This window comes from Podarcis gaigeae, assembly GCF_964106915.1.
Source record: "Podarcis gaigeae genome assembly, chromosome: 6".
Taxonomy (NCBI): Eukaryota; Metazoa; Chordata; class Lepidosauria; order Squamata; family Lacertidae; genus Podarcis; species Podarcis gaigeae.
Genome location: NC_139682.1, coordinates 53492501 through 53518555, shown reverse-complemented (window position 1 = coordinate 53518555; position 26055 = coordinate 53492501). Strand labels below are relative to the sequence as shown.

Genomic DNA, 26055 nt, shown 5'->3' with positions numbered 1-26055 from the left:
ACCTAATATAGTTATTAGTTAGCTCTCCAGAGTACGTTTAATAGTTAAGATGCATTACTTTTTAATATTTGCATTACTTTAAAAATATCACCCAAATATCAAAATCACCAAACGCAGACACTCCTCGCTTAGGAGGACCCCTGGAGTCCTAGCTTTAGTCGTTAGTTTGCTTTTATCTCTCTTCTCTTTCTTGTGTTAAGAAAGCCGATAGCGAGACCCACTGGGTTTCTTTAAAAGACATCACAAACATTTATTAATTTACACCAAAGGTGGACAAAAAAAATTACGTTGCCTTTTCCACATCAAATTATTCACAATTCTTTCAATAAAATAGAAAGGATGCACAGCTATTAGGGAGAGCTAGGGAGGCTCTGGTGGGTGCACAATATATACACACACAAATAAGTCCAGATACACAAGAAACACACACGTTGAAGGGGCGGAGAGGAGGCGGGTGATTGGATAATAGGGGACTTCCTGATGTAGCACGGTCTTTTGAGATGTGCACTTGAAATCTCTCAACTTCTTTTAGCATTCCTGTTTCCTCTTTGGGGGGGGGCAGAGACTTTCAATGTTAACTACGTTCAACAGACATTCTCCTTAAGCAGTTCCTTGGGGGCGGAGGAAACCACATGGGGAATTATTTTTTTGTTTGAGAGAAATGCTACTAGTGGAGTATTTCTGATGCTCCAGCCACTTAAGCCGAAAGGTTTACGGCTGCTCACTACACACCTATCCGAGAGCAAGTCTCACTGAATCGTGGGACTTGTTTCTGAGTAAACATGCCTAGGATCTGCCCATCGTATTTTGGATGGCGGAGCGGACTGCTAGGAAGCTACCGCCACCCTCCTGGGAGATTTGCACCGGGAAAGCACAGTTCTCCAGGAAGCAGCTGCACAGAATGCGGCAGAAAGACGTTTTAAGGGACGCACCCTACATTTTCTCAAAAGAAGTATTGGGCCATTCTGATCCCCACAGAAAATCCACCTGGGTAGCTTAAGATCCCAGCCTTAATAAAATAGGCCCTGTTTTTAAAATGAAATCAAGCTGCCAGAAGTCATTTGATAAGAAACATTACTTTTTAAAATAGATCCGTGAGTTGGTCGGTTCTTCTTCTCCGCCCCCCCCCCGTCCTCCCTCCTCCTAAAACACACTACGAATCCTGAACACGCATGGAGAGAGAGAGGGGGAGAGACATACACAGAATCGATCCAGACGCCCGAACAGTTCTCAAAAAAGGAAGAGTTCCTACCTTTTAAAACACAACGGGAGGGCAATTGTGAGAATGGAGGGGAGGGGGGCAGAGAGGCCGGGAGGGGCTGTGGGTTAGGATCTCGGGGGTGGGGTGAGTAATGGTGGCTGGTCGTTGTCGCGTTTTTAAAAAGGACAACTGTTGAGGTTTGTGAGTTTGCTGGAAAAGTTCTGTCCGGACTGCAGGAGGGACTCGTGGGTGAGATTCAAATGGTTCGGTAAGGGTGTCAGAGCCGGAGAAAGCATCGCCAGGACTTGCGCTTGGCCCCCGGCGTGGCCCGCCGGGAAGGGCGAAGCGGGGGCGCTGCTGGTGGAGCTACCGGATGGCGGGGGGGCCGCGCCGCCTCCGCCGCCTCCGATGATGTTGTCTATTGAAAAGGAAGGCCTGCTGCCGGCTCCCTGGTCCGCCTTGAGGCTCTGCAGGAGGGACGCGGTGGGGCTGAGCTGGCCGGCGGGGTAGAAGGCTTTCCTGCAACTCAGGTCGCCGCCCAGGAACGACGAGAGGCCGCTGGAGAAAACGGACGGCGCGGCCGCCGAGGCTCCGGGTCCCGGCGGCGCCGGCAGGGCGCAAGGAGGAGGCTGGAAGGGGAACGTCCCCGCCGCCCCGCCGGCCCCCGCCGCGGGGTGGTGGTGGTGATGGTGGTGGTGGTGAAAGCTCTGCAGCTGGAGCCCATAGTTGTAGCCGTAAGGTCCGTAGGCGAAGCCGGGGAGGAAGGCGGCCGGGTCGGCGGCGGCGGCGGCGCGCAAGAGGAGCTCGGGCGGCTGCGGGTGGAGCTGCTGCTGCTGCCGCTTGAAGCGCTTCCTCCGGCGCAGGAAGGAGCCGTTGTCGAACATATCGGCCGACTCCGGGTCCAGAGTCCAGTAGTTGCCCTTGCCCGGGTTGCCCGGCTCGCGGGGGATCTTGACGAAGCAGTCGTTGAGCGACAGGTTGTGGCGGATGGAGTTCTGCCACGCGGGGAACTTCTCCCGGTAGTAAGGGAAGCGGCCGCTGATGAATTCGCAGATCTCGCTCAGCGTCAGCCGCTTCTTGGGGCTCTGCAGGATGGCCATGGTGATGAGCGCGATGTAAGAGTAGGGGGGTTTCACCAGGGGGTTCTTGCCGGACCCCGAAGCGCCCGACGACGACGAAGAGGAGGAGGAAGAAGAGGAGGAGGCTGGCGCAACTGGCGCCGATGCCGCCACCGCCGGGTCGTGGCTGTCCCCCAGCACGGCCTCCGGGCCTCCCTGGGCTGGAGAGAGGCTCCCGCGGGCCGCCTGCTTGGGCAGGAGGCGCAGGTCGTCGTCGTCTTCGTCCTCGTCGTCCTCGCTGAACTTAGCCTGGCCGTGCTCGTGCGGAGGCCCCACCACGTCGATGTCTTCCACGTCGGACAGCGCCTCGTCGTCGTCCTCCTCCTCCGGAGAGGGCGCCGCCAGCAAGCCGCACGGCCGGCTGCCTCCGCTGCTGCAGCCCAGGGTCATGGCGACGGCGTTGGCGGGGTTGCTGCTGGGGCTGCTGCTCCTGCGCTCTCTTCTGCTGCTGCTGCTGCTGCTCGGCGCTGCCTCGGGCTCGGGCTGCTCGCCTTGGCCACCCCCTAGCGGCGGAGCGGAGGAGGAGTCCCAGGAGGAGGCGCCACCGCCCCGCCTCCCCCCGGCTCAGCGGAGGGCTGCAAGCGCTCCCTCGCAGTTCCCGCCCCTCAGGCGAAGAGCGCTAGGTGCGGGGTGGGGGAGGCCATGGGGGTGGGATCCCTGGGGGTGGGCAGTAAGGAGAGGTGAGGGAGGGGGGGACGGGGCAGAAGGGAGGGGAAGGAAAGACAACCTCCCTTCCAGCGCGGCTCCCTCCCGCCACAACTTCTCACAGGCACTGAGCGGCGTCGGAGAGCGCCAGGAGCCTTTATAGCGCGGCCCGCGCGTCACGTGCTGGCGCGCGCAGACAGACCCTGGGCGCTCGCTCTCCCGCCCGCGCGCGGTTATAACTCGCGCTCGGAGCTGCGCGCGACCTCGGGCTCTTCCCTCTCCCCTTCTCCTTCCGCGCCGTTGGTTGCGCCTGGCGGGGTACCTGATTCGCAGTCCCGCCAGACGTTCCAGAAGGCGCCCTGTGGCCCGGCCGCCGCGCGCCATCTTGACTCCTCTCGCGCGTCGCTCTTCCCGCCCTAGGGGGTCTGAGGGTCTCGGAGCAGTGGCTAATAATAAGGACAGCAGCAGCAGCAGCAGTAGTACTGTAGTAGTAGTAATAATGATACAGCAGGGGCGAAGTCAACCTTAGAGTTGCCTGTCTCTGTTGGGAAGCTCTCCCTTCGCTTCCAGTCGCACGGAGGTTTATTCTCCCCTCAGATACGTCCTCCTGCGGCAGCACCGCAACAAACCAGCGGCAACAACGCCCCGAAGTCTTCCTCCTTCACAACAGCCATCTCTTTCTGTAGAGATTGCCGACGGCGCATGAAAGGCTTGGAGAGCTGGTGTTGTGAGGCGGCGGGCCAAGGCGCATGTCTTCTGGCGGCGGCGACCTTGCGTGTCAGGACGCTTCCCCCCACCCACGGCAGTGGGCCCAGGACAGCCGCCCTCGTTCCATCGCGGGCTGGAAAGTCCAAGGTCGAAAGCCCTTCGCAACAGCGTCCGAAACCTGGTGGACCAGGAAAAGTCTCGCGCTTTTACGCATTGCTGAATGTTCAGTGGAAATGAAGCAGATTTGCTCGCAGGGTTGGGTACATAAGAGGTGTTCGTCTTGTTCAACCTGAACTAGTTTGTGAACTGAAAGTAGTCTCAGAAACGGTACATAAACTGCAAAAGAATATTTTCAATGGTTTTGGAAGACACGTGCTTGATGCAGATCCGGGACTTAACTTCTTTATTCAGGGGAAGGTTCTCAAGACTTCAATCCAGAATTAATTTATTCCCAGCGATTGTTCTGAAGGAATTGGCGTGGATTAACAGCCAGACCTGTATAGCCTCCTTTTTCTCCCCAGCAAATTTTACTAACCTGGGTAATTAACTCCAAATAAATAAATAAACCCAACTTCTCCACAAATGACAACTAAGCAACGACGCCCGGAAAAAAATACCGACAGAAAGCGATGCCTGGTCAACTCAGGCAATTGAGCCCTAAACCAGAAGGATCTTTTTAAATCCTTTGAACTTCTTATTTTCAAATCCCTTTAGGATCTGGAAGCACTTCCCCACTTCTTGGGTTGCGACGGAGGTAAGCAGGGCTTCCAAGCAAATATGTTAAGGATCCAGTTGTCACATCATCTGATCCGATCTGCAAGACTTCGCCGTAGGGACACCTACCGCGAAAAACAACCACCCGCCAGACCCTTCTTGGATCTCAAACATTTCTGCATAGACAGAAGCCCGGCTGGTTTGGACAGAACTTAACTTCCCAAGTAACAAGGTCTTTTGAAAATGAAGCTGCGTCTACCTGCTTATAAAGGCCTATCAGCACCAGAATGTGAGAAGCAGACGGTGCTGTTGGTTGAGCGAACCTGATGGGTCCCCCCGGGTGCTACTCAAGAAAGCAGTGGCAAATAAGCAGTACTCGAATTATGGGGACAAAAGCAGGGCGAAGGTCGTTAATTATGTTCACATGTTTCGCCCTCAACTCCTTCCACTTTATAACTAAATCATGCCCCTCCACCTGGGGTTTCCAAAAGCAAGAAATAAGGTATCACAAAATATGGGGGGTCGTGGTTTCCTTTCTATCCTGCCTCAGGAAATTTGCACATTGCCAACTCGAACGATGGAATTTTACATAAGAAGCGAGCAGTTCCCCAGTGTACGTTGCTGTCCTTGCAATCTTCTATAGGCGCTGGACTAAGGGACTCCCCCTGCCCATGACAGGGCTCACCCGCCCTACTGCTGTCTATAGGTCTTAGCTATCACAAGGTATTTGAATATTGCAGCTGCTGTTTGTTTATATCCAGCCCTGCATTAAAAAGTATGTGTGTTGCGGGGTTGGTGTTCAAATTGCTCTGGGAAAGGGAGAAGCGAGCTTTGCAGAACCAGTCCCGTAGTGCAGAGCTGCCGACCACACACATCGCCACGTGTCTGCTTTGTTTTTCTGGGTTGGCTTTTTCACCAAGCGAAATCGGAAGACTCGCATAGAAGCCGAGGTTAGGCTGAAATCCAAGCGAATCCTCGGCCAAGTCAACTTACGGCCCCCTCTTAAATCAATAGAATACGCTGTCTGGTTTACTTTGGGGGTAGATCACATTGAAATAAATCAAAAACTTCATTAGATCGCAGCTTTGTTAGGTGTGGATCACGAGGCAGCGTAGGCACATACGTACATAATTTTATTTGTATACCGCCTTTCCACCGTTCAAACCATGCTCAAGGCGCCTTACATTATGGGGGGGAAAATACATAACGTTTAAGAATGCACAACCAAACTGAACAATTTCTACACAAATTATGACAATATGTAAAATAAAGATACAGAAGCCCAAGATTGTGTTCAGCAGCCTCAGTTTTTTGTAGCTGGAGTCAGTAAGGACCCCGCCCTCCCATGCCAGGTTGGAAAAGGTCTGTAGAGCAGGGAGCAGATCTCCCGTGAGCCAAGAATGTCCACTTACACTCTCGCCAGGCAAAAAACCTCAGGCTTAAAGTCAGGGCAAAGGCCAAGTGACACCCCCATTTTGCATCCTTAAAAGAGATTCTGCCACGTGTGGCTAAACTATGTCTTGAAGAGACAGCTTCAGACCACCTCGGATCGGCCTCACCAAAGCGTTCCTTTTTGGAGCTTGAGTCCCGCTGAATTCCGTGGGCCTTATTCCCGCACAAACCATAAAAGGACAGGATAGCAAGGCGACAAACTTTCTTGTCGCCTTGGAAGTAATGGACCTTCCGAATAAAAGAAGGAAGGACTGGGTTGTTGGTGCTGTAGAAGAACGCTATTAGCACCTGACATGGGATGTCTGGAGAGTAGGGTGGGGCGAAGAGAAATGGAAAAACAGTCACCCACTTAAACGTCGAGATGGCTGATGCAAGGCTGGACTTGCCGTAGAGGTAAGCTCTAATGGGACAAATCCCCAGTTTCCCCCATTCATTAATTTCCTGACACATGAAAGCCGTTTTCTCCTTTTGAGTTTACCTAGGCTAGAATCCTCGCTGGTGGATTAGTTTAAAGGCCCATCTTAGTCCAGCATCATCTTCTCACATGGGTCAACCAGAAGCTTATTATGGGAAGCTGGCAAGGAGGACCCGAGAGCCAGAGCTCTCTCCATACTCGTGATCCCCAGCCACGGTTTTTCAGGCCAAAGGGCAGAAGCTAATAAGGCACCCCTAGACCCTTCAGACAGCCGAAGGCATGGCATTGCCACAGAGGAGGAGCACGTCTGCATCCCATCGATTTCCGGGGAAGAGAAATAAGACCGGAAGGCTTACCTCTCCCCTTGAAATCAATGGGTCACTGGGGCGGGAGATCGTGCGTCGAGGGTCCGAAGGAAGGCTTTCACTTAACACAGCTGGTTCCCATCCACGGATGCTATGCTCGGAAGTAAAATCTAAGCAGAAATACCCACTAAATCTACTTCCCAGAAGAAGGAGAGAGACCTTCCAGTGCAGTGGGGCGGGGCTGCCCATCAGGGATCCCGGGGGCTCCTTTTTTGTTTATTTGCGGCTGGGTCAATCTGGGATTGCAAAGTGAATTTAGGTAAACTGGAAAGGTGAAAGAGGCTGACCTCCCGATCCTGAACAGCCCTGATACACTGTTGTCAAGTAAAGGATTTAGTATCGGATTGGGTAGACATGTTCCCCTCCCCTTCCCATGTACTAAATGCCAGCGAGTGTGTGCTAGGCGCTGCACAGAAAACGAGAGATGGCAGGTGCTCAGAAACCCCTTATAAACTGCTGGGCATAACTGGGATGATAGGTGGGAGGGTGAGGCTGCTACTGATTTGATATACGTAGCAAAGTGAAAGGGAGAGCCTAAGGGATTGGTAAAGTCTTTTTTCGGCCGATGCTAATACTAATAGAGTTGTAAGGACCCCAAAGGTTTTCGAGTCCAACCCCCTGTGATGCAGTAATGCCACCCCCGAGCCTTTACAATAGTGATGGGTTATGGATTGGTGAAAAAAGAAGTTATCCTCACTTATCAGGTTAAACCCAAGGATGGGCTTTATAGCCTGTTCCATAAAATAATTAATTCAACTGAAGGGTTGAAATAGGCCATAGATGGGGCCGATTTAGCCAAACCCCGTTGGCTTCACTGCTCCTCATGTGCCTGGAAATAGAGCAATTTCGTTATGTCTGTCTAATAAGCCAACTTTTTCATTCCCTTCTCCTTTTCCTTTAGCGTAGGAATAACATTTCAAACCAAATCCCAAAGAAGTTTCCTATCCATGGTCTGCCCATCTTTCCCTGTTGTGACACTCCCAGTTCAGCCAGCCACAAATTGATGAGAAGGTTCCCTGTAAATGAGGCAACCTGGAGTTCAGAGCCCCTTTTAGTTCTCTGTTGTTGTTTTTTAAATTTTGCATACATGGGAGGAGATGCTAATATTACCGCGCACACAATGTGATAAAAAACCCGAACCCCACAGAAGTCGGCCCTAGATGTAGATGATGTAAAACAAGAGCGAATTGCATGCTGTATAGAGGACAGGATTTAAATACAGAAATATATTGACGAATTGATTCTTTGTCTTGAAATAAGATTCGATTCAGCAAAGATGGTGCTTTACACGTTGCCAAGAAGGGATCACTTGTCAAATACCCGGCACTCCTGTTGTTCCAGAGGTTTGTATAAAAACATCCTGGTGTTCCCTTTCCACCGTTTGTGAACATCGTTCAGCATGAGCAGCCGGTACTTTCCAACTGACCAACCTCCCCTCATCTTGATTCTTTCTGCAAAATCTTTGAGGGTTTGGGTTTTTCTTTAAAAAAAAATCAAGCGGCATATATACATTTCATGAAATATAAATAAAGAAACATTGTTCTTGCAAGTAAATGTAATCGATGTCCATTTAGCTTACTGTCACACTCATGTTTACTTGGTGGTACTAGGCAATGTCCCATGGCAGTTTAATACAATAGTAACTCGCCAGGGACTCAACCTTCATGTCCCTGGTACTTTGCCCCTTGTGCTAAAAGGAATGGGGGCCCTGTTCTTGGGAGTGTGTGTGACGTTTTGTCAGAGCAGGAGAAAATGGTCCTGGGGTTCAGGCTTCGGTTTTCCTCACGTTTTATCAGTGCCTTATAACAATAACTTGGGGGGGTCAATCCTCTGGCTGAAATAAAAGTCCAGCTCATCGCACGTGATGATTTAACTCTCTCTCTCTGTGTGTGTGTGCGCGCGCGCGCGCGCGCCTCTCTCTCTCTCCCTCTCTCTCTCTCTCTCTCTCTCTCTCACACACACACACACGGTACCGACCCACAAGCGGCGCTTGCGTGGGAATCAAGTCAATAAGCAGGGATCTCAATTTTAAGGAGGCGCATATAGAGACATTAGGTATGTTGAAACAATCCAGATCTGCCAATGTTCCTGCAGCAGTTAAGGTCGGATCCTCTAATCATTTTCGAAGTCTCAGTTCTCTCAAGCCAAGCCGATCTCTTTCCCTGGCATTCGCTGGCACTTGCTCCTTGGTGTGTGTGTGGGGGGAGGGTGTTTGGCGGAGTGAGGGTGGGTGGAAATTCTCTTAAATGTTTCCCTTTTTTTGGTTGTTGCTTTGTTTGGTGGGACGAAGGGGTGGAGAAGGAAAAGGTGGGGCTAGAACATAACCCAACCCTTCGGAATGTCCAAAGTTGGTGATGATGAGAATAACAACAACAACAATAATAATAATCATAATAATTAATAGCAATGCTCCACCCCATCCTTCACCCTTCCGTCAGGAGGGTGAGAAAGAGAATGATGAATTGCTGCTGCTGCTGGTGCCGCCGCCGCCGCCGCCGCAAACAGGTGCTGGCGTTTGGTGATCAAATCACCAGCCCTAATACGGACAAACTGGGCCAAGGCAGCTGCAGAAGCTGCTTCCAAATACCAAACGCAGCTTTCCAAACGCTTAACGACTTCGCGGCAGGGGCGAGCTGCGCTTAGGGGGCTCTGGCAGAAAATCATCACCATCCTCTTCCTCCTCGTCGTCTAAAATCCCAGCGTTCGAAGATCAAAATGACATTGACTTTCAATGGGACATTTTAATGCGAAGATGCTAAAGGCTGGTTTAATGTTTACGCTTTGGGTTGCGTTTGCATTTTGTGTATATTGCTATTTTCCAAAAGGGAGACTTCTGCTGGTTATTTGCGAGGCATTCCTCCTTCGCATGAAAGCAAGTGCTATTTCTTTATAGTTTCCAGCGAGGCAGCAAAAACTACCAGTAGTGCAATCCTATATGTGTCTACTTGGAAGTAAGCACCGTGAAATCCAATGGGCTTTACTCACAGGCAAGCACGCATGGGAGTGCATCCGAAGAATCTTGTGGCACCTTGGAGACTTCACTAACCCCCACCCTCAGCCCGTCTGCCTCAACTCCACGAAAATGTAGGCTATAATAAATACGCTGAGGTTTGAGGTGCCGCAAGGCTCTTTGTTACAATAATTCACATTACATTAACATTTTATTATTAACGCTGGCCTCTCTGCAAAAACGCATGTCGCGAAACAGCATTTTAAAACACATTTTAAACACATTCCAATTAGGATCGGGGCATTGTCAACGCAGCCACCAAGGCAATTTCTCCGAGGGGCCTCTGTTAAAAGGAGCTGCAGAGCCGGCGACTCTCCTGGAGCAAAAGAACAGAGGCAGGCGTCGCATCTTGGACCGGCGCGCCCAGTATCTCACTCTAGGCTTGCAGGCACAAGCGCGTTTGCAGGAGAGAAAGAGCGCCTGCCTGCATTCGGTAGCTCTTACTTTCGGGTAAACACGTTTGGGGATCGGTCAGGACTGATTCACCTTGGAACTGAATGGTCCTGAAATCAGTGGGACTTATTTCCCACCCCACCCCGTAATGGGATCGGGGCGCGCGTGTGTAAGTGAGGACCCTGAATGGGGGGAATAGAGACGAGCACGGCGTCGCGTTTCTGTTGCGCTCTCATTCATTCACATCCATCAGAAACAGATCGTTTTGTTTTTCAGGATAGGAGCGATCCCCCTAAACTAGCAACAGGGCAAAATAACGCGTCATTTTTAATTATTATTTTTTTACCTTCTATAGATTCCTGACAGTTTAAAACGAATTAGGTCTTTGGAAAACTGATAGGGAAATAATCAAGTGGCGCGGGTGGGGGGAGGGGGGAACGACGAGCAGAAAGTTCTCTCCTCCCCCCCCCCCACCCTCTCTCTTTGTACGTTTATCGCGTAAAATAATAGTTTGGCCTCTCTGCATAAACGCAAGTGTCATTAAAAAGAAAAGAAAGAAAGCCCAGCCGCGTCTCGAGCAGCTGCAGCAGCCTGCGATTCCCGACCACACGCAGAAGGGGCGAGATCGAATTTCCACCTTGTGTATTTCAGGACTCCGGAGTGAACGGCCCCCTTGTGCTCCGGCGGCTGGGCGAGGGGCGGCTGCGGAGGTGGGGTGTGTGTTCATTTTGGAAGGGCGAGGGATGGCTACTGATTTACTGGAAAATCATTAAGCGAAGGTGAAAGCCTTTCTTTGTTTAAAGTCACCCCGAATTCGTTACCCCTGATCTGAAGGGCGGGGCGGGGGAGAGAAAGAGAATGGGCTCTCTCGCCGAGCAAGGGAACGACGGAGTAGGCTGTGGTTTTGTTTATGCCATTTAAAATAATAAAAGCTCCTACACCTCCCCCCGCCTCGGTTCTCATAGAGATGTTCCCTCCCGTTCCCGAAGTGGGGGTGTCCTTCTCTCTTTCTAAAGCGGACTGAAATGAATGGGGGCTACAAAATGCAGGCAGCAGAACTTGCCTGGGGATCAGGCCCTTCCGGTCCTCTCAAAAGGCCCCTGCAGCTCCATAAACACGTGGCCGCGGGTACTTGAGGAGAGAGGTGTGCTCAGGGTGCAAGCTGGGAGGTTGTGTTACGACGGTCCTCCAGCAGTCGGGCAAAGAAGAACCACGACGTGGGGTTCCAGGCGCTCTCCTCCGCAGACGATTGTTGAGCCTCGCTAGTTGAACAACCGCCCACTCCAACAACAAAATTGAATAAATCCCAACCACATCCTGAAGTCAGCTTGATCTAATTGCACCCAGAGCAAGCAACAGTGGGGCTGTCCTAACGGTACCTCGATATTGTAATTCAAATGCACGCAGACGTGCGCGCGCCTAAGTGTCTGTATTGCATTTATCCCCCAAAGTATTCTGAGCGACACACGAAATATATAGCACTCTGTATACTAATTTTGTGTGTGTTTAAAAATTAGTGGTGATGTCTTATGCGGGCAAGATGCGTGCGACAGGGCCTGCTGCGATCCTAATATTCCTGGGTCTCTGGTGTTTGACAGCAGATCGATCTGGTCCCTGGTTCATTGCACTGGTTGTCCTGCCTCCGTCTTTCTTTGCTTCACAGAGGCTTTATAGAAACTCACATCGGCATGGCTTTTTAATCCCATCCCGGAGGCTGCACTCCTAAGCACATCCTTACCTGGAAGTAAAGTGGTCAGAGTTAGGCTTACTTGTAACTAAACATAGCTAGGAATTCTGTAAAGACAATTTAGAAAATCAGATTGACTGAACAGGATTAGACAGTTACATCTCACATCTCCCCCTCTAATATAGAAACTCTGATGATGAGTGCAGACAGGATTGCAGCCAAATGGGGCCAAAGTGGGGGAGGGGACACACACACCAAGGATTATCAGTGTGCCTGGTTGTTGTTTTTTGCAGGAGTAGAAACCATCTTGAAGAAATCAGTGTAAGCGGATTGCTCTCCCCTCCCCAAAGTATGGGACTGTGCATACTCAGTGGCCACAGAATATTGAGTAGAGATGGAGCGGGGTGGAAAACCCTGCTTGAAGTCCTTGCAGTTTATAGGATCCTGATAGAGAATATTAGCCGGCTGGCTGGCTGGCACCTTGAACAAAAGCACTTCTGCTAAGAGATTTATTTCACCCACGTTAAAGGCCCAAGTTTGGCACCCCACCTGCATTTACATACACACACACACACACACACACACACACACACACACAGAGGCTGGTTGCCTCAATGGCACCCCTTTGAAGACTTCACCCGGGACAAAATACTCAGCTAGCTGCTCCCAGCTACGGCTCTGGTTGAAGGTAGAATAACATTCTATTGCAGGTTCCACTTCCATAAAATGGATCAACATCATGATATGAGTATCCCCCGGCTTTATGTGATCAGATAAGCACAGCTACTGGTTTGGAAATAAGAAGCTAAATATAGATTCCAAAGGCCTCCTTTTCCACCCAGTTGATATGAAAACAAGTGCAGTCATTTTCATGGGACATGAGGTTCCAAAGTCTCCTGCGCCAGTAGAAAGCTCTGCTCACGTGTTACAGCCACAAAGGAAGCTGCAGATGGCCAGTGCTGCTTCTTGTATGTTTGAAGAAGGGAGAGAGGGGGGAGAAGAGTGCTTGTGTGTTAGTATCCTTCCAAAGGCCTATCTCAGGCCAAATAAATGTTGGGGGGGGGGGAGTGTACTGACATGCCTCCAAAGGGGCTGGAAAGAGGGCATGTTTGAACCACCAGAATTTATATAATAGAGAGAGAGAGTGCTTAATTATGACAACTGAATTAAGTACAAATGAAATTCCTTTTAAAAGGAAAAGCCTTTGCTTCTTTGTTCCAAGGTAGCTTCATTAAGTTATTCATAAATAGTTCTAAGGATATTTAGAAGTTCTATTCTTGCAGGGGTTGGCCACATGAGTAGAAGGAAAGTTTGAAAGAACGTACTCAGTTTTTATGGATCACTGAGAATCACCACATCCTTCTACGCTAGGTATGCGAAAAAGGTGGCTCACGCCATGCGCCAGTGGCCTATTTTTAGTAGGCTACCTATTCTCTGCTGGCAAAAAGTACTGAGCTATATTGTCTTGATCTGATTTGGCAAGATGTTTTATGTTCTTAAGCAGCAGTACATAATAAAGTTTACTTAGTACATATTAGTGACATTTTAACTGTTAATATTACCTGCATATATACTCTTGCTTACCTGTAAGTACAGGCCACGTAAAACTGAAGTCAGTGCTGCCCTATAAAGGGCTGAGTTGCCATGCTTTTCATGTGCTGCAGAAATAGGGGTGGCCATCTGTGCTGTGTGTAAAAGTGGGTTGAAACAGCAGCAAACCTGTTACAGGTTGTGGCAGTGGTGCTCACCAGCATTCTGTGTTGGACATTTGGGTGAAGCTCAGCTTGCACAAGAGGGGTTTGCATAGGGTTAAGAAAGATAGAGCGAGGGACTGCCTCATTCCTAGACAATCCCCACACTTTAACTTATCAGCTTCTTGTTTGTTTAGACTAGGGGTCAGCAAACTTTTTCAGCAGGGGGCCAGTTCCACTGTCCCTCAGACCTTGTGGGGGCCCAAACTATATTTTGAAGGGGGGGAATGAACAAATTCTTATGCCCCACAAATAACCCAGAGATGCATTTTAAATAAAAGGACACATTCTACTCATGTAAAAACATGCTGATTCCTGGACTGTCAGCTGGCTGGATTTAGAAGGCGATTGGGCCGGATCCAGCCCCAAGGCCTTAGTTTGCCTACCCATGGTTTAGACTGATACTGTCTTAGGCTGCATCCTGTTTACAACTTCTTCCTCCTCACATTTCTTTCTTGGACCTCCAGATGAGAGGTCAATTTTAACTATCCTCTGAGAGCAAGCAATTGCTGCCCTTTTCTTTTCTAAACTAATTAGTCTGGAATGAGAAACTTTTCTATTCAAGTTACACATTCTGACAATAAACGACTTTGTTATTTTCTTTACCTACAAGCATGTGTTTGTGTGTGATTGCTGCCAGTTACTCTTTAACCAAGATTCAGTAGCTGAGTACTGCTCACTCTGCAATTGGCAGCCACCATTCCCACTCACTTCCCAGCAGGCTGAAGACTGAAAACAGGAATATGAAATGAACATGTGTTGCTTCAACTCCCCCAAAATCTCACTGGACCTGTCCAAGCAGGATACTGGTCACTGGGTGGGCTGGAAGCTTCAATGTGAAAGTTCAGCCTCTTGCATCCTTTACAGAGATTAAGCTGCCTTATTGGTACTATTGCCCTCAGATGCTTTTCATCTTGGTTATTATGGTCATTTTATTTAGAACTGCTTCCTTTGTAAGTGGGACACATAATTACCCAGGCACAATAGTTTGGAAGGGGCAGCGTGAGCATAGACACCTAGACACATTTATATGATCAGCCTGTTTGAATAGCGATGTATTTCCTCCTTTGTTCCCCCCCCCCAAATACGCCCACCACCTATGGCTCTCTGTTTGTAGGGAAACAAGGAGATATAAGTCTGAGTTGGAAAGTTGTTATTTGGGCAAGTCTAGAGATCACCAGCACATATAATGCACAGTCCTACTTAGAAGTGGGAGAAGAAACCATTTGCATTTTAGAAATATTATGAGCCAACGGTCATTCTTCTATTGCTTCCTTCACGTTTTCATCTAGAAAAAACAGTGCCAGTACTGCGTACCCTTCTGTTCAGTTTTGAAACTTAATTTTCCTCCGCTCCTGCAAGCTTCAAAAATAGGATAAGCTCTTCAAAACAGATATCCAGAAGGAACAATTTGCTCAGATGCAGGATAAAATAAAAATAAAATGCAATGAATTGGATGCAGGAGAAAGGCAAGTCTTCCTCCTTGCATTTAGCAAAGCACAGCAGAAGTTATGCTCTTCCATCCAGGCAATGCGCTATGAGAAATGACTTCCAATGTGTGGGACTGCAGAATAGCAGAAAAGAAACAAGGCAGGAACTCACACAGGCTTAAATGAGGCAAGGCAGATAATGCAGGATGAGGACAACACACAGTCCATTAAAGCAGGCTAGATGATGACCTTCTTGCACATAAAAGCACTAACAGGAAATGCTAGGGCTTTGAGACAACCAGGGAACAGGGATGGACTGACTAATGAGAAAGGTATGGCCAGAACAGGATTAGGATGGTGGTGTCCTGTCCAAACATGCACCAAGACAACAGTTCTTGTGTTCCACTATGGTCATCTCACAGCTCGGCAGTGGTTTTGAGTTCCATAGATCCTGGCATCCCTAAAGCATTAAGCCTTTCAGGATTATCTATTTTGTCCTGTTTTTGTTCCTGCTTACACACTTGAATGATGGTTCTTTCTCTCTCCATCCAAGAGGTGTTATTAACCTGATTCCAAATTTATGGGCAGAAATTCTCTACACTTTTTGGCTGTGATCCACCAGCCAATTAAGGTAGACCTTCCAATCCACATGGTACTTAAATGGGCACACTTGTATGTAAATTGGCTTAAGTCCATTGACTTCATCACCATAAAGGAAACACTCTAGCTTAAATAACCTGTTAACCCCCAGTGTCAAGCATTGCAGGTGGACAAACTAGAATTGCTACCATAATTCTTCCCCCGCCTTATGAGGACCTTTCCACAATCTCTTTGTACAGTCCCCCAAACGTCTGTGAAGAGATGTTTGTTCACCTAGGTGGTAGAGTGGAACTTGGTGATCTCAACTCATAAATGGCCATGTGTATTTTTTTTAAAAAAAATAAGACCAAGCCAGTTCACTCTTTGCCACTAAAAACATGTTAGCCAAATTGCACAAGGCCAATTATGACTTGGCACCCACACAGGCACACTGAAGGCCATAGTGTGGGAACTGCACCTACCACAAAAGAAAAATAGTCTTGTGGACATCAATTGGTTCAAATTATTATTTTACGTCCCAAAATAAAATTAGAATATCGGGCAATGTTTTCCAAATGTAAGCAATTAAATTTGGGCTGTTAAAAAAATGGCCTGGACTCTGCCAACCCACCTCCAAAAAATATTGTCACACTATAACTCAGTCAGAATTTTGGCAAAGCTATCTAACAACTTGTTCAGATTTATGCAAGACTGTTATATGCTGATATTGGAGATATTTGTGCATGTGTTAGCAAAGGGGTCAATCTATCCTGTGAAGGCCCATAGCAAAACTTCTATAGCAAAAGCTTTGACTAGTTTTGGATTTTAATCCATGGGTGTTAACTTTTTGTTTTTCAATATTTATCAGATCCTTCCAAAGCTGCTATTAACAGACAGAGCAAAGCAATTAATATCTGTAAAAGATCCTCATACAACAATTAAACCCAGATTAGATCTTGTCCATCCAAGTTGCACATGAATAGCAAATATTCCATAGTTCAGCAACCGAGCCGTCATAGTGCTTCAGCTGACAGGCATCCAAATAAAGTAAATATGTGTTATACCTGGATACATTATATATGGCAAGAATTTCTGATCACAGAAATTTAGACTATATAGTGTCTAAATTTCTGTGATCAGAAATTCTTGCCATCAAAATTTTTGTCATGCAAATTCACAGTTCTGCATATATTTAATTTGCATATTCAAATTCCCTTTTTTGCGGGGGAAGGGGGGGGCTCAAATATTGAAAATCAGGGATTTAGGGAGGATTAAGGAACAACATAGAGGAAAGGAAATCCCATCAACTGAGCATGACAGTTGCCCAAGCCCTTCTTTTGTTTGACAAAAGTATGAGCATACATTTAAAAAATAATAATTTTGTGTTAACGAGGAATATGAAAACCTCTGTCCCCCTCCCATCCTACAAGAAAGAGATTAAAGCTAATTGGTATTGCAGTGTGTGTACCTTTGTGGTAGCTGTTTCAGTGACAACAAATATGAAATTTCATTTTGCCAGTTCAGTGATTTAATCATTGCACTCATATTTTCATTATTTTTTTAAAAAGAAAACTGCATACATCCCAGTACAGAAGTGAAGCGTTCAGTCCTTACGGTCTCATGAAAATGTGTCTACCTGCATGTTTTAAAAAGGCCAGAAAGCAATCCATTCTGAATCCCTCCACCTTGTAAAACGGTCTAAATTGCATTCAGAAAAATAACTTCAGACTCATGCACTTGGTAGACATTTGCATGCCTCCCCGCCCCTGTATATATATATAAATACATATTGTTAGTTCAGTGCTAAGCATGCCATCTAGAGGCTATAGTGTTAGTTGCTAATGAAAGCCTTCAAAGGTCAGGGTGAAATTCAAACATTTCTACAGTATCTGCTTTAGAAATGCAAGAAACAGAGTAAACAATACATCTTGTGAACTTGGACTGGCCCGTGAGCATTTGAAATTCTGGAAGGAAGTTTTAAAATATAACAGGATTCTTCTTCAGGTTGGATATTCAAGTGGTGGAGAAGATGCAGCCAAACTAATTTACTGTGGAGCAGGAGACTCTTAATCTCAGAACTGTAGGTTTGAGCCCCATTTCCTGCATTACATGACCCTCATGGACAGATGACCCCTCGGTCCCTTCCAGCTCTACAATTCTATGAGTCACAAGAGGAAAAGGACCTGCAGAACTGTGGTCATTATTTACCCACCACATTGTCAAACTTTGCTTCAATTCACCACCCCCATTTGGTGCTGAAGATACGGAGGACCATTTTGGACAAGTTCTGTCCCCTACATGATGATTAGTTCTGTGTGGGAAATGGGGTGTACCTCAAGTATTGCTTCACATGTTGAGCACATACATGCGTATTTGTCAAATGCGTAGGAAGCCCTGATTTTGTGGAGGGAGGGGGTGGACAGTCAGGTTCCCATGGCATGTACATGTGGCAAAATAAGTGCATATGTGCTCATCACATGATGGTCTACATAAAATTTACTATGCACAAAGGATGCAAACCTCAGATAAACTACAAAGAGGTAATGCTGGAAAGCTTTCAAAGTATACACAAGGCTTTCAGGTACAGAGCACTAAATGAAATATTCAGATCAGGAATAGGCCTCCAGATATTTTTGGACTACAATATCCATAATCCCCAATCATTAGTCATGCTGGCTGGGGATTGTGGAAGTCTAACAGCATCTGGAACTTACAGGTTCCCCATCCCTAATTTAGATATTGCCTTTTGGGAAAATTTAAATCATAGTTTATAAAATTAGATTGACCTAAAATGAGTGCTTGTTCTATGTCACTTCTGTGAGTAGGGTAGTAACCAAGGAATTAATACAATGAAAAATGTAGAATGGTGTACAGAACTTGGGGTTAAGCAAAGGTCCTCACTTTCAGTCTCTTAGCCTTGTACTTTTAGAGTTTTCTATTATTATTTTTAATCATGAAATGGTACGACACACTGCCCACCACTCAAGCAGGCCCTTATTCTTTTTATTTCTAATCCTCTAAGCATTTGGAGTTACTTCAGTTTCTCATAGGATATTATTTCATAGTCTCTTACAAAACTAAAATATTTGTTTGGCAACAGTATATAAGGAAGAGAATTTCAGGCACAGGTGGGCAAATCAGTGCAGATGATTTAAAAAAGATTACCGGACTATCAAAGACACTTGAAATCTGAAATCTAATTGTCTAAATCTGGATGAAAGCAAACTTTGTGTATTCCAATTATATCCCATTTCTCAAAGACTCCTTCCATCTCCATGGCAGGATTCAAGTTCACAGGTAAACTTTCTGCATTGAGTCCATTAGTCCTAGAACAAAGATACAGGAAAACAGGAACCTACCCTATAAGGTCTGCAGTCAAAAGAACATTTCTGACAATTTCAGCCCAAGTCTTAAGGATTGAGGAAAGGGAAACCACCCACCTCTGGTGATACAGGTCAACTGATGCCCTACAAATTAAAGAGATTATATAAAGCAGGTCTTGTGAAAGAGCTGATCAGAGTGGGATGCTTATTCTAAGATGAAATTTTCAGTCCTCCATGCTAATGAAGGCTAGGTCAAATCCAGCACTTTAAGAGTGCAATCTTAAAGGGGAGCCTGTGGCCCTGCAGGTGTTGCTGGACCCCAACTCCCATAAACCCTAGCCAGCATGACCAATGACTAGGGATGATGGGAGTTGTAGTTCAGGAACTTCTGGAGGGCCACAGGTTCCCCAGCTCTGCTGTACACACTCACCTATAAGGCTGATTGAATTCAACAGGATTTACTTCTGAGTAGACACCCATAGGCTTGCATTGCAAATCTACAGTCCTAAGCACGCCTACCTGGGAATAAGCCCCACTGAAAAAACTGGGACTTAAATCTAAGTAGACATGCATAGAGATGTTTGGTAAACATTGAACTGTAGCTCAGAATTTATGCAGATACTTAAGGCCTATTGAGCAATGGGTAGAAAGGAAGGAGAGGTCAATGCAACTACTTAGGCAGCTGAAAATCGACACACACAGCAAGTATGATAGACAAGCACTGCTGCAGGTTGCACTTTGGTAAAGAAGGCAGCAATTTCAAACATTGGCAGCAGCCATGGACAAAACAGGCTGACTTCATCATACATGCCTATTTAAAATTCAAGCCATTTATCACCTCTACAGATGCTGAAAGAGGTTACAAATCTTGCTGAGTTGTAATGACTTTGGGTGACTAAGATCGCCATCCTTTACATATGTACCTGGGAGTAAGCTCCATTGAGCTCAGTGAAACTTACTTCTGAGTAGATAGTTCACCTGCTGCATATTACAGTAGTTCTTCTTGCAAAGCATAAGGTCAAGGGAAACAATGAAGCGCCTCTTGTTTCTAGATTCAGCATGAGGCACAAAGTATGTGGTATGTGGGTGCCAATCCAATAATTTTCACCAGTCTGTGAAAATTTGAAATATAACTACAGGAGAGCTCTTCAAGGAGATAATTTACATAGCCATAGCTCAGTGGCAGCATAGCATAGTCCTAGGGTAGGGCTAGGAGACACTGGTGGAGGAACGGGAGTGCGGAGGGAATGGACCACCCCCGGCACCACTATTTCGGTAGGGTGCCATTGCGGCGGGGCCCCCAGACATGCACCACGTACACACATACACACACTGCCGGGCACCATGCCCCCACAGGCAGTGCGCCATGCCCCCAGAACATGTGCCACACCCCCAGGATGCGTGCCATGCCCCTGCCTGCTCTCCGCCCCTGGTAGTGGAGCATGCAGCTTCGCCACTGCTGGGAGAGGACCCTGACTCAAATGCTGGAGATCCCTCTAGCAACCAGTGTAGACATACTGTGCTAGATGGTCAAATGGTCTGACTTAATATAAGGAAGCTTCATTTGTTCCTATCCACAGTTAATGCCCACCTTTCCTTCGACCTCCAATGTCTTATAAAATGTTATTGGTGAAATAATTGTTGCATAAAGGGTGGGAGAAGCTCACATACTGAGCCAAAGAAACAATGAAACATGATAATCCTGAAGTCTTCCTTCTAATGTGGAAGCCATTTCTAGTTTACACAGAAGCTAATAAAGCCCTCACTAAGAAGTCCCAAATGTTAACTCAGCACTGTAATGGGTTTTAAACCCTCATTTTGGCTAGCATCAAAGCTGGATCCTAAATTGGTTGCATACAGATGTGGCGCTGGGAGCCTTAAGCGCCTTTCAGATTAATTTAAAATATTGCAAAGTGTTGCTTTAACTTTACTTAATTTGTGTCACCAATTAGTTTTCTAATCATGGATTAGGCATGGAAATTTAATTTGAAACGTAGTTCATCCAAGGATCTCTCGTGAGACAATCTGGCTGTGCGCCTTCTTGGAAAAAGAATGTCGGGAAACAAACTAATGTGGTGTAGACGTTTGGACGAGGACTTGGGAGGCTTCCTCAAGCACTGGGTGGTCGGGGGCCACTCACTGTCTCTTTGCTTAGCCTACTTCATAGGCTTATGGTGAGGATGAAATGGAGAGGTGGGAACCACATATGCCAGCCCAAACTCCTTGGAGAAAAGCCGGGGTCAGGAGCAGCTGGTGCACAGCGCAGCCCCCTGCCAACAACATCCCTGCTGCTGCCCACCTGGATGGCCCCAGCCTGACTGCTCCCCTGCCCTCATATCACCCAGGAAAGTGGCAGTGATGCTGTTGTTGGGAAGGTGGTTCAACAGTACTGTCCTACCATGCTGGCTTCCCCTGGATAAATATAATGATAGGTAGACAGATCTGCCACTGTAATTTACCCATATTCCAAACTCTGGAGAAGGGCTATTGCTGGCTGATCCAGGTGAAATGAGTTGGACTCATACACCCTTTTTGCCTGTGTTGCTTCCGTTGGGTTGCTAGGTCACGTGACTTAGCTGAATAGAGGTTGCTATAATAAGCAAAACACCCTTACTCACGTTGGACTTTTGCTATTATCTTGCAGTGTGATGCTGAGCAACTTTGCACCCAACAGCACATTCATTCTCCTACTAACAGTTCAGTATTTCTTTTTTGTAGGAAATGTGTATGTGTGTAAATTATTCTTTAATGAAACATCAGAAATAGAAAGCTAGCTGGCTAGCTGCACAAAATGAAATAGAAGAAAGTTGAATATATTTTATGTAAATATATAATAATGGGAAACTGAGTCCACTAAAAATGCCCTTTGTTATTCATGTTACTGGGATTCCATTTTTTCCTGGCCTTGGTGCCATTCAGTCTTGCATTTTCAGTTTCAGCCAAAATTATGACCTAAGGCACATTTCAAGAAGAAAAGGAAGCTGCTTAAAGATGGGTGAGCTCACTGCCTTGTTCCAAAAGACAAGTTATTAACACTTATGACTTTTTCACTCAAAATGGAAACTTCTGCACTGTATCCAAATGCAAAACTATGCTCAGACACTGCACCAGCCCATTCCAAAGGAGTCACAAAGCTGTCTCCTAGTGTTCCACTGACATCATCCATTTGTGCAAGGAGTTCTCTTAATCTGGTGGTAATCCAACTGGTTTGCCACCAAAGATGTTTCTGGCCACACAAGAATTCCTGGATAAAATCCCAGAATATGCTCCTCATTCTCTTAGGACCAGAGAAGAAGAGAGTGGAAGGAACTACTGAAGCTATTGGCAAGGTCTCTTTGTGTTTGCTTGAAGGGTTGGTTATAGGAAGTCTGGTTCAAATGTCTACATTGTGCAGAATAATGGAACACCAGCAACTGTGGCACACTAGCAAGAAGTATGGCCAAACATGGTGACGCCATGTGCAGCCTGTGATACCTTCTATTCCTTGCAGATTTTAGCCCTAACACGTTTAGCAACAGCTCTAGGGTTGTCATGGGAGCATAGGAAGAGCCTTATAATAAATTTAATAATACTTTTTTTATTTATACCCCACCCTTCCTTATTCAGGAAACCGGGCTCAGGGCAGCTAACAACAAATTTAAAACACTTAATTGATGCTTTAAAAAAAACAACCAGCATAAAATACGGTATAAAGTGTAAATAACAATAAAATCAAAAATCAATTTCAGGGGGAAATCTATCCAATAAACATTAGATGATCACCAGCGCTAGCTGGCTGAATTAGTCCCACTTGGGCCAGTGAGGAGTCCAGGGGAGAACCAGCTATGGGATCCCAGAGCGGGCAATCTTCACAAAAAGGGGAGGGGGAGGGAAGGAAGGGGAACAAAAGATTAGGCCAGGTTCAAACTGAAAGCCAGGCAGAATAGTTCTGTCTTACAGGCCCTGCAGAAGGAAGTTAAATCCTGCAGGGCTCTGGTCTCATGGGACAGAGCATTCCACCAGGTCGGAGCCATCACTGAGAAGGCCCTGGTCCTGGTGGAGGATACTCTAACTTCCTTAGGGCCCGGGGCCTCTAAACTATGATTATTCATGGACCTTAAGGTGCTCTGCGGGGCATACCAGGAGAGGCGGTCCCATAAGTACAAGTTCCCTAAGCCACAAAGGGCTTTAAAGGTCAAAATCAGCACCTTAAACCTGACCCTGTACTCCACCGGGAGCCGGTGCAACTAGTAAAGCACTGGGTGAATATGCTCCCATGGCAGGGACCCCGTGAGGAGCCTCGCTGCAGCATTCTGCACCTGCTGGAGTTTCTGGGACAGCTTCAGGGGCAGCCCCGCGTAGAGCAAATTACAGTAGTCAAGCTTATTGAGTCCACTGGTCCATCTAGCTCAGCATGTCTACACTGGCCGGCATGATTTCAGACAGAGATCTCTCCCTGGCCTACCTGGAGATTCTGGAGGTTGAGCCCAGGATCTTTTCAATGCAAAGCAGATGCTCTGCCACTGAGCTATGTCCCTAGCCTAGCAGTTCTAGGGAGTAAAGTGTGTTATTTAACATAAACCTATAGCTTCCATACAGGCTAGATTTCTGAGTGCCACACACACCACCTCAACATCTATGTGTCCTTCACCTCTCTGTGACTAAACTCTGATTGACAGCCTGTATTCTCACTTAGAACAAGTGAGTTCCAGTATTAGGGATTGTGGCAAAGGTGTTGCTCCAGATCTACATCCTCTAGAGTTCTGTTTCCATCCCACAATCCTCATTCAACCACCGTCTTGTCAATCAAATGAGAAAGAAAACCACGGAAGCACAAGGAACTGCTAACACTGGTTGCCAAAGAATATTCCTGGAGGGTAGCAGCCTTTGGAAGATCAGTGCCAGAAGGGAATTCCCAGGTGGTTTGTTTCCATAACCAATTCATGTGACCAAATCAAGGGTAAAAGCCAGCCAATTGATGTAGGAGCATCAAAGCAAGAGAACAAGATTCATCTTAAAATCAAAACTATATGAAGAAATCTGCAAAGATTGGTGGTAGGTGTTGCAAATATGCATTATTAGGTTGCCACCTTGTGGCAATGTGCATGATGTACAAATGACTAAAGATGGCTGACCAGCGTGAATTAATTGTTGCTATGAAAAGTATCAGACAAAAATGGTACATAACTGTTTTTCCTTCCTGATGTGCTGAAATCACACAGATATCATGACACAGAAATAAAGAAATGGCAAAGAATGTACTTGAGCACTAAAGAAAACAAATCCACAAGAGTAGGGATGGCAATGATTTAACGATTTGGCATACTCTTTCCAAACTTTGTGCCCAGGTACAAACAAAGAAACATAGGATTCCAGATGGTTGAACCTTCCATGTATTCAGGCAGTTTTCAGCTCAATATACACCAATAATGAAGTCAAGAAGGATATGTGCCACTGAAATTCAAGATCATGCTGCCAGTTTGCAGAGCTTCTATTCTCAAAGGATATAAGTTGCTATAGGGTGTTGCCAGACTGTCACTCTTTTTGTAGTAGGAATTCAAGTGCATACCAGAAAATTAGGCTTGCACACTTAAAGTGGATTAATTTCTCTAGAACGAAACAAACAAACAAACAAACCCCTACTTTTAAAAACTCCTGATATTTTGTGGTTTGGCAAATGACAGGCAAATGCATTAAAAAGTGTGGGATGAATGAGTACCATCATGGGAGGGGTGTTTTCAGCTACCCCACCCTTTGCCCTTGGAAGCCTTAAAAGAAATTGTTACAGGAGAGAGACACTGAACAACACCATGTGAGGAATGTCCCGGGGAATAAGGTGAAACTGTGGAGCTCCCTTGCTATTTTTGTTATTGGCTTCTGCGTGCCATTTATGTAAACTTGGTATATTTATAGTATTGAAATGTGGTTTTTTTGTATGTTATTATATTTGCTATTGTTTTGTTGTGCTATTATGAAATTGTTTTTGTAGTGTTTGTTTGAAATGCATCCCTGTTTCTTTTTTTTGTAAGCTGCTTTGAGCATAGTGTGTGTGTGTGTGTGTGTGTGTGTGTGTGTGTGTATGACAGCAGCATACATATAAAATGAATGAATAACATGGAGAAGTGTTAACACCCTGCAAGCAATCAGGATGAATGCTTGTTGCCATATTATCACTCCCATAAAGAAATTAGACAAAACACTCCATAAAGACCCACAAAGACCCAACCCTTGGCTAGCAAATGTAGCCTTCTTCCCCTCTTGCACTGAGGAACCAGTTTCCCCTTGACATGTGGTTAAATTCAGCACTGGATGTCTCTTACATTATTTTCGTTTCTGAAAGAAATATGCCACATCGCCATACAAAGGAGATACACAGCACATCAGGGCTGGGGGCAGTTGATTGAAAGAGTGGTGATTACAAGCCAGATCAACAGGAAAAGGCCATAAACATTTAGCATGTATTTCCAGGACATCCTTCCCTCTGGCTATGATCATGATGATAATATAAGGGAAGTCCATTATATGCTAGCACCATCTACTGGATATCAAAGAAGAAGCAGGTTAACCAGTCTCTGACTGCAAGCTAAAAAGCTACCCTTTCCCAACCTTGGAGAGAGGACGCAAAGGGCCATAGCATCTACTTTGCATGTTAAATCTCCCAGGTTGAACCCCCAGCATCTTCAGGTAGGGCAAAGAATGACCCCTGCCTGAAACCCTGAAGGTCACTGCCAGTCAGGGTAAGCGTTACTGAGCTAGGTAGATATATGGGCTGACTGGCTGTAAAACAGTTTCCTGTGTTGTTTATTAATTTTATCTGACAAAAAATTATAACCCACTCAATTGTAGTAACATCTCTTAGCAGTTTGCAGGAAATGTTCCGTAAGCCCTTTCCAAATTTGAGAATTGGAGCACTTTTGGGGGGGGGGATTTGCCAAGGGTGCCAGTGGCAATGCCAAATGCAGTAACAGAACCTTCCTCCTTTTTTTCCCCTAGGGTCCCAGGGGCTAAATTATTTCAGAAATGTATTATTTCCCCTTGCAAGAAAGCAAAACAAAACCCTAACGTAAGATTTATTATCTATATGCAAAAATCAATAGCAACAATAATAATACCCCACCTATCTGGCTGGGTTGCCCCAGCCACTCTGGGTGGCTTCCAACACATATAAAAACATAATAAAATGTCAAACATCTACAGTCTGGCAGTGCCTTTATGGTAGAACCAATTGAAATGTCATGAAATGGCAAGCAAGCTTACCATTTCTGCAGTTTTCAGCAGCCTGGAT

The 26055-nt window shown here is 46.4% G+C and overlaps 1 protein-coding gene across 1 annotated transcript; it reads right to left on the bottom strand.

Annotated features, from left to right (window-relative positions):
- Positions 1–225: 225 nt before the first annotated feature.
- FOXD2 (forkhead box D2) lies at positions 226–3091 on the bottom strand. Its single transcript, XM_083742487.1, has one exon. The coding sequence runs from the start codon at positions 2707–2709 to the stop codon at positions 1378–1380; it is 1332 nt and encodes a 443-aa protein (XP_083598613.1). The 5' UTR covers positions 2710–3091; the 3' UTR covers positions 226–1377.
- Positions 3092–26055: the final 22964 nt, after the last annotated feature.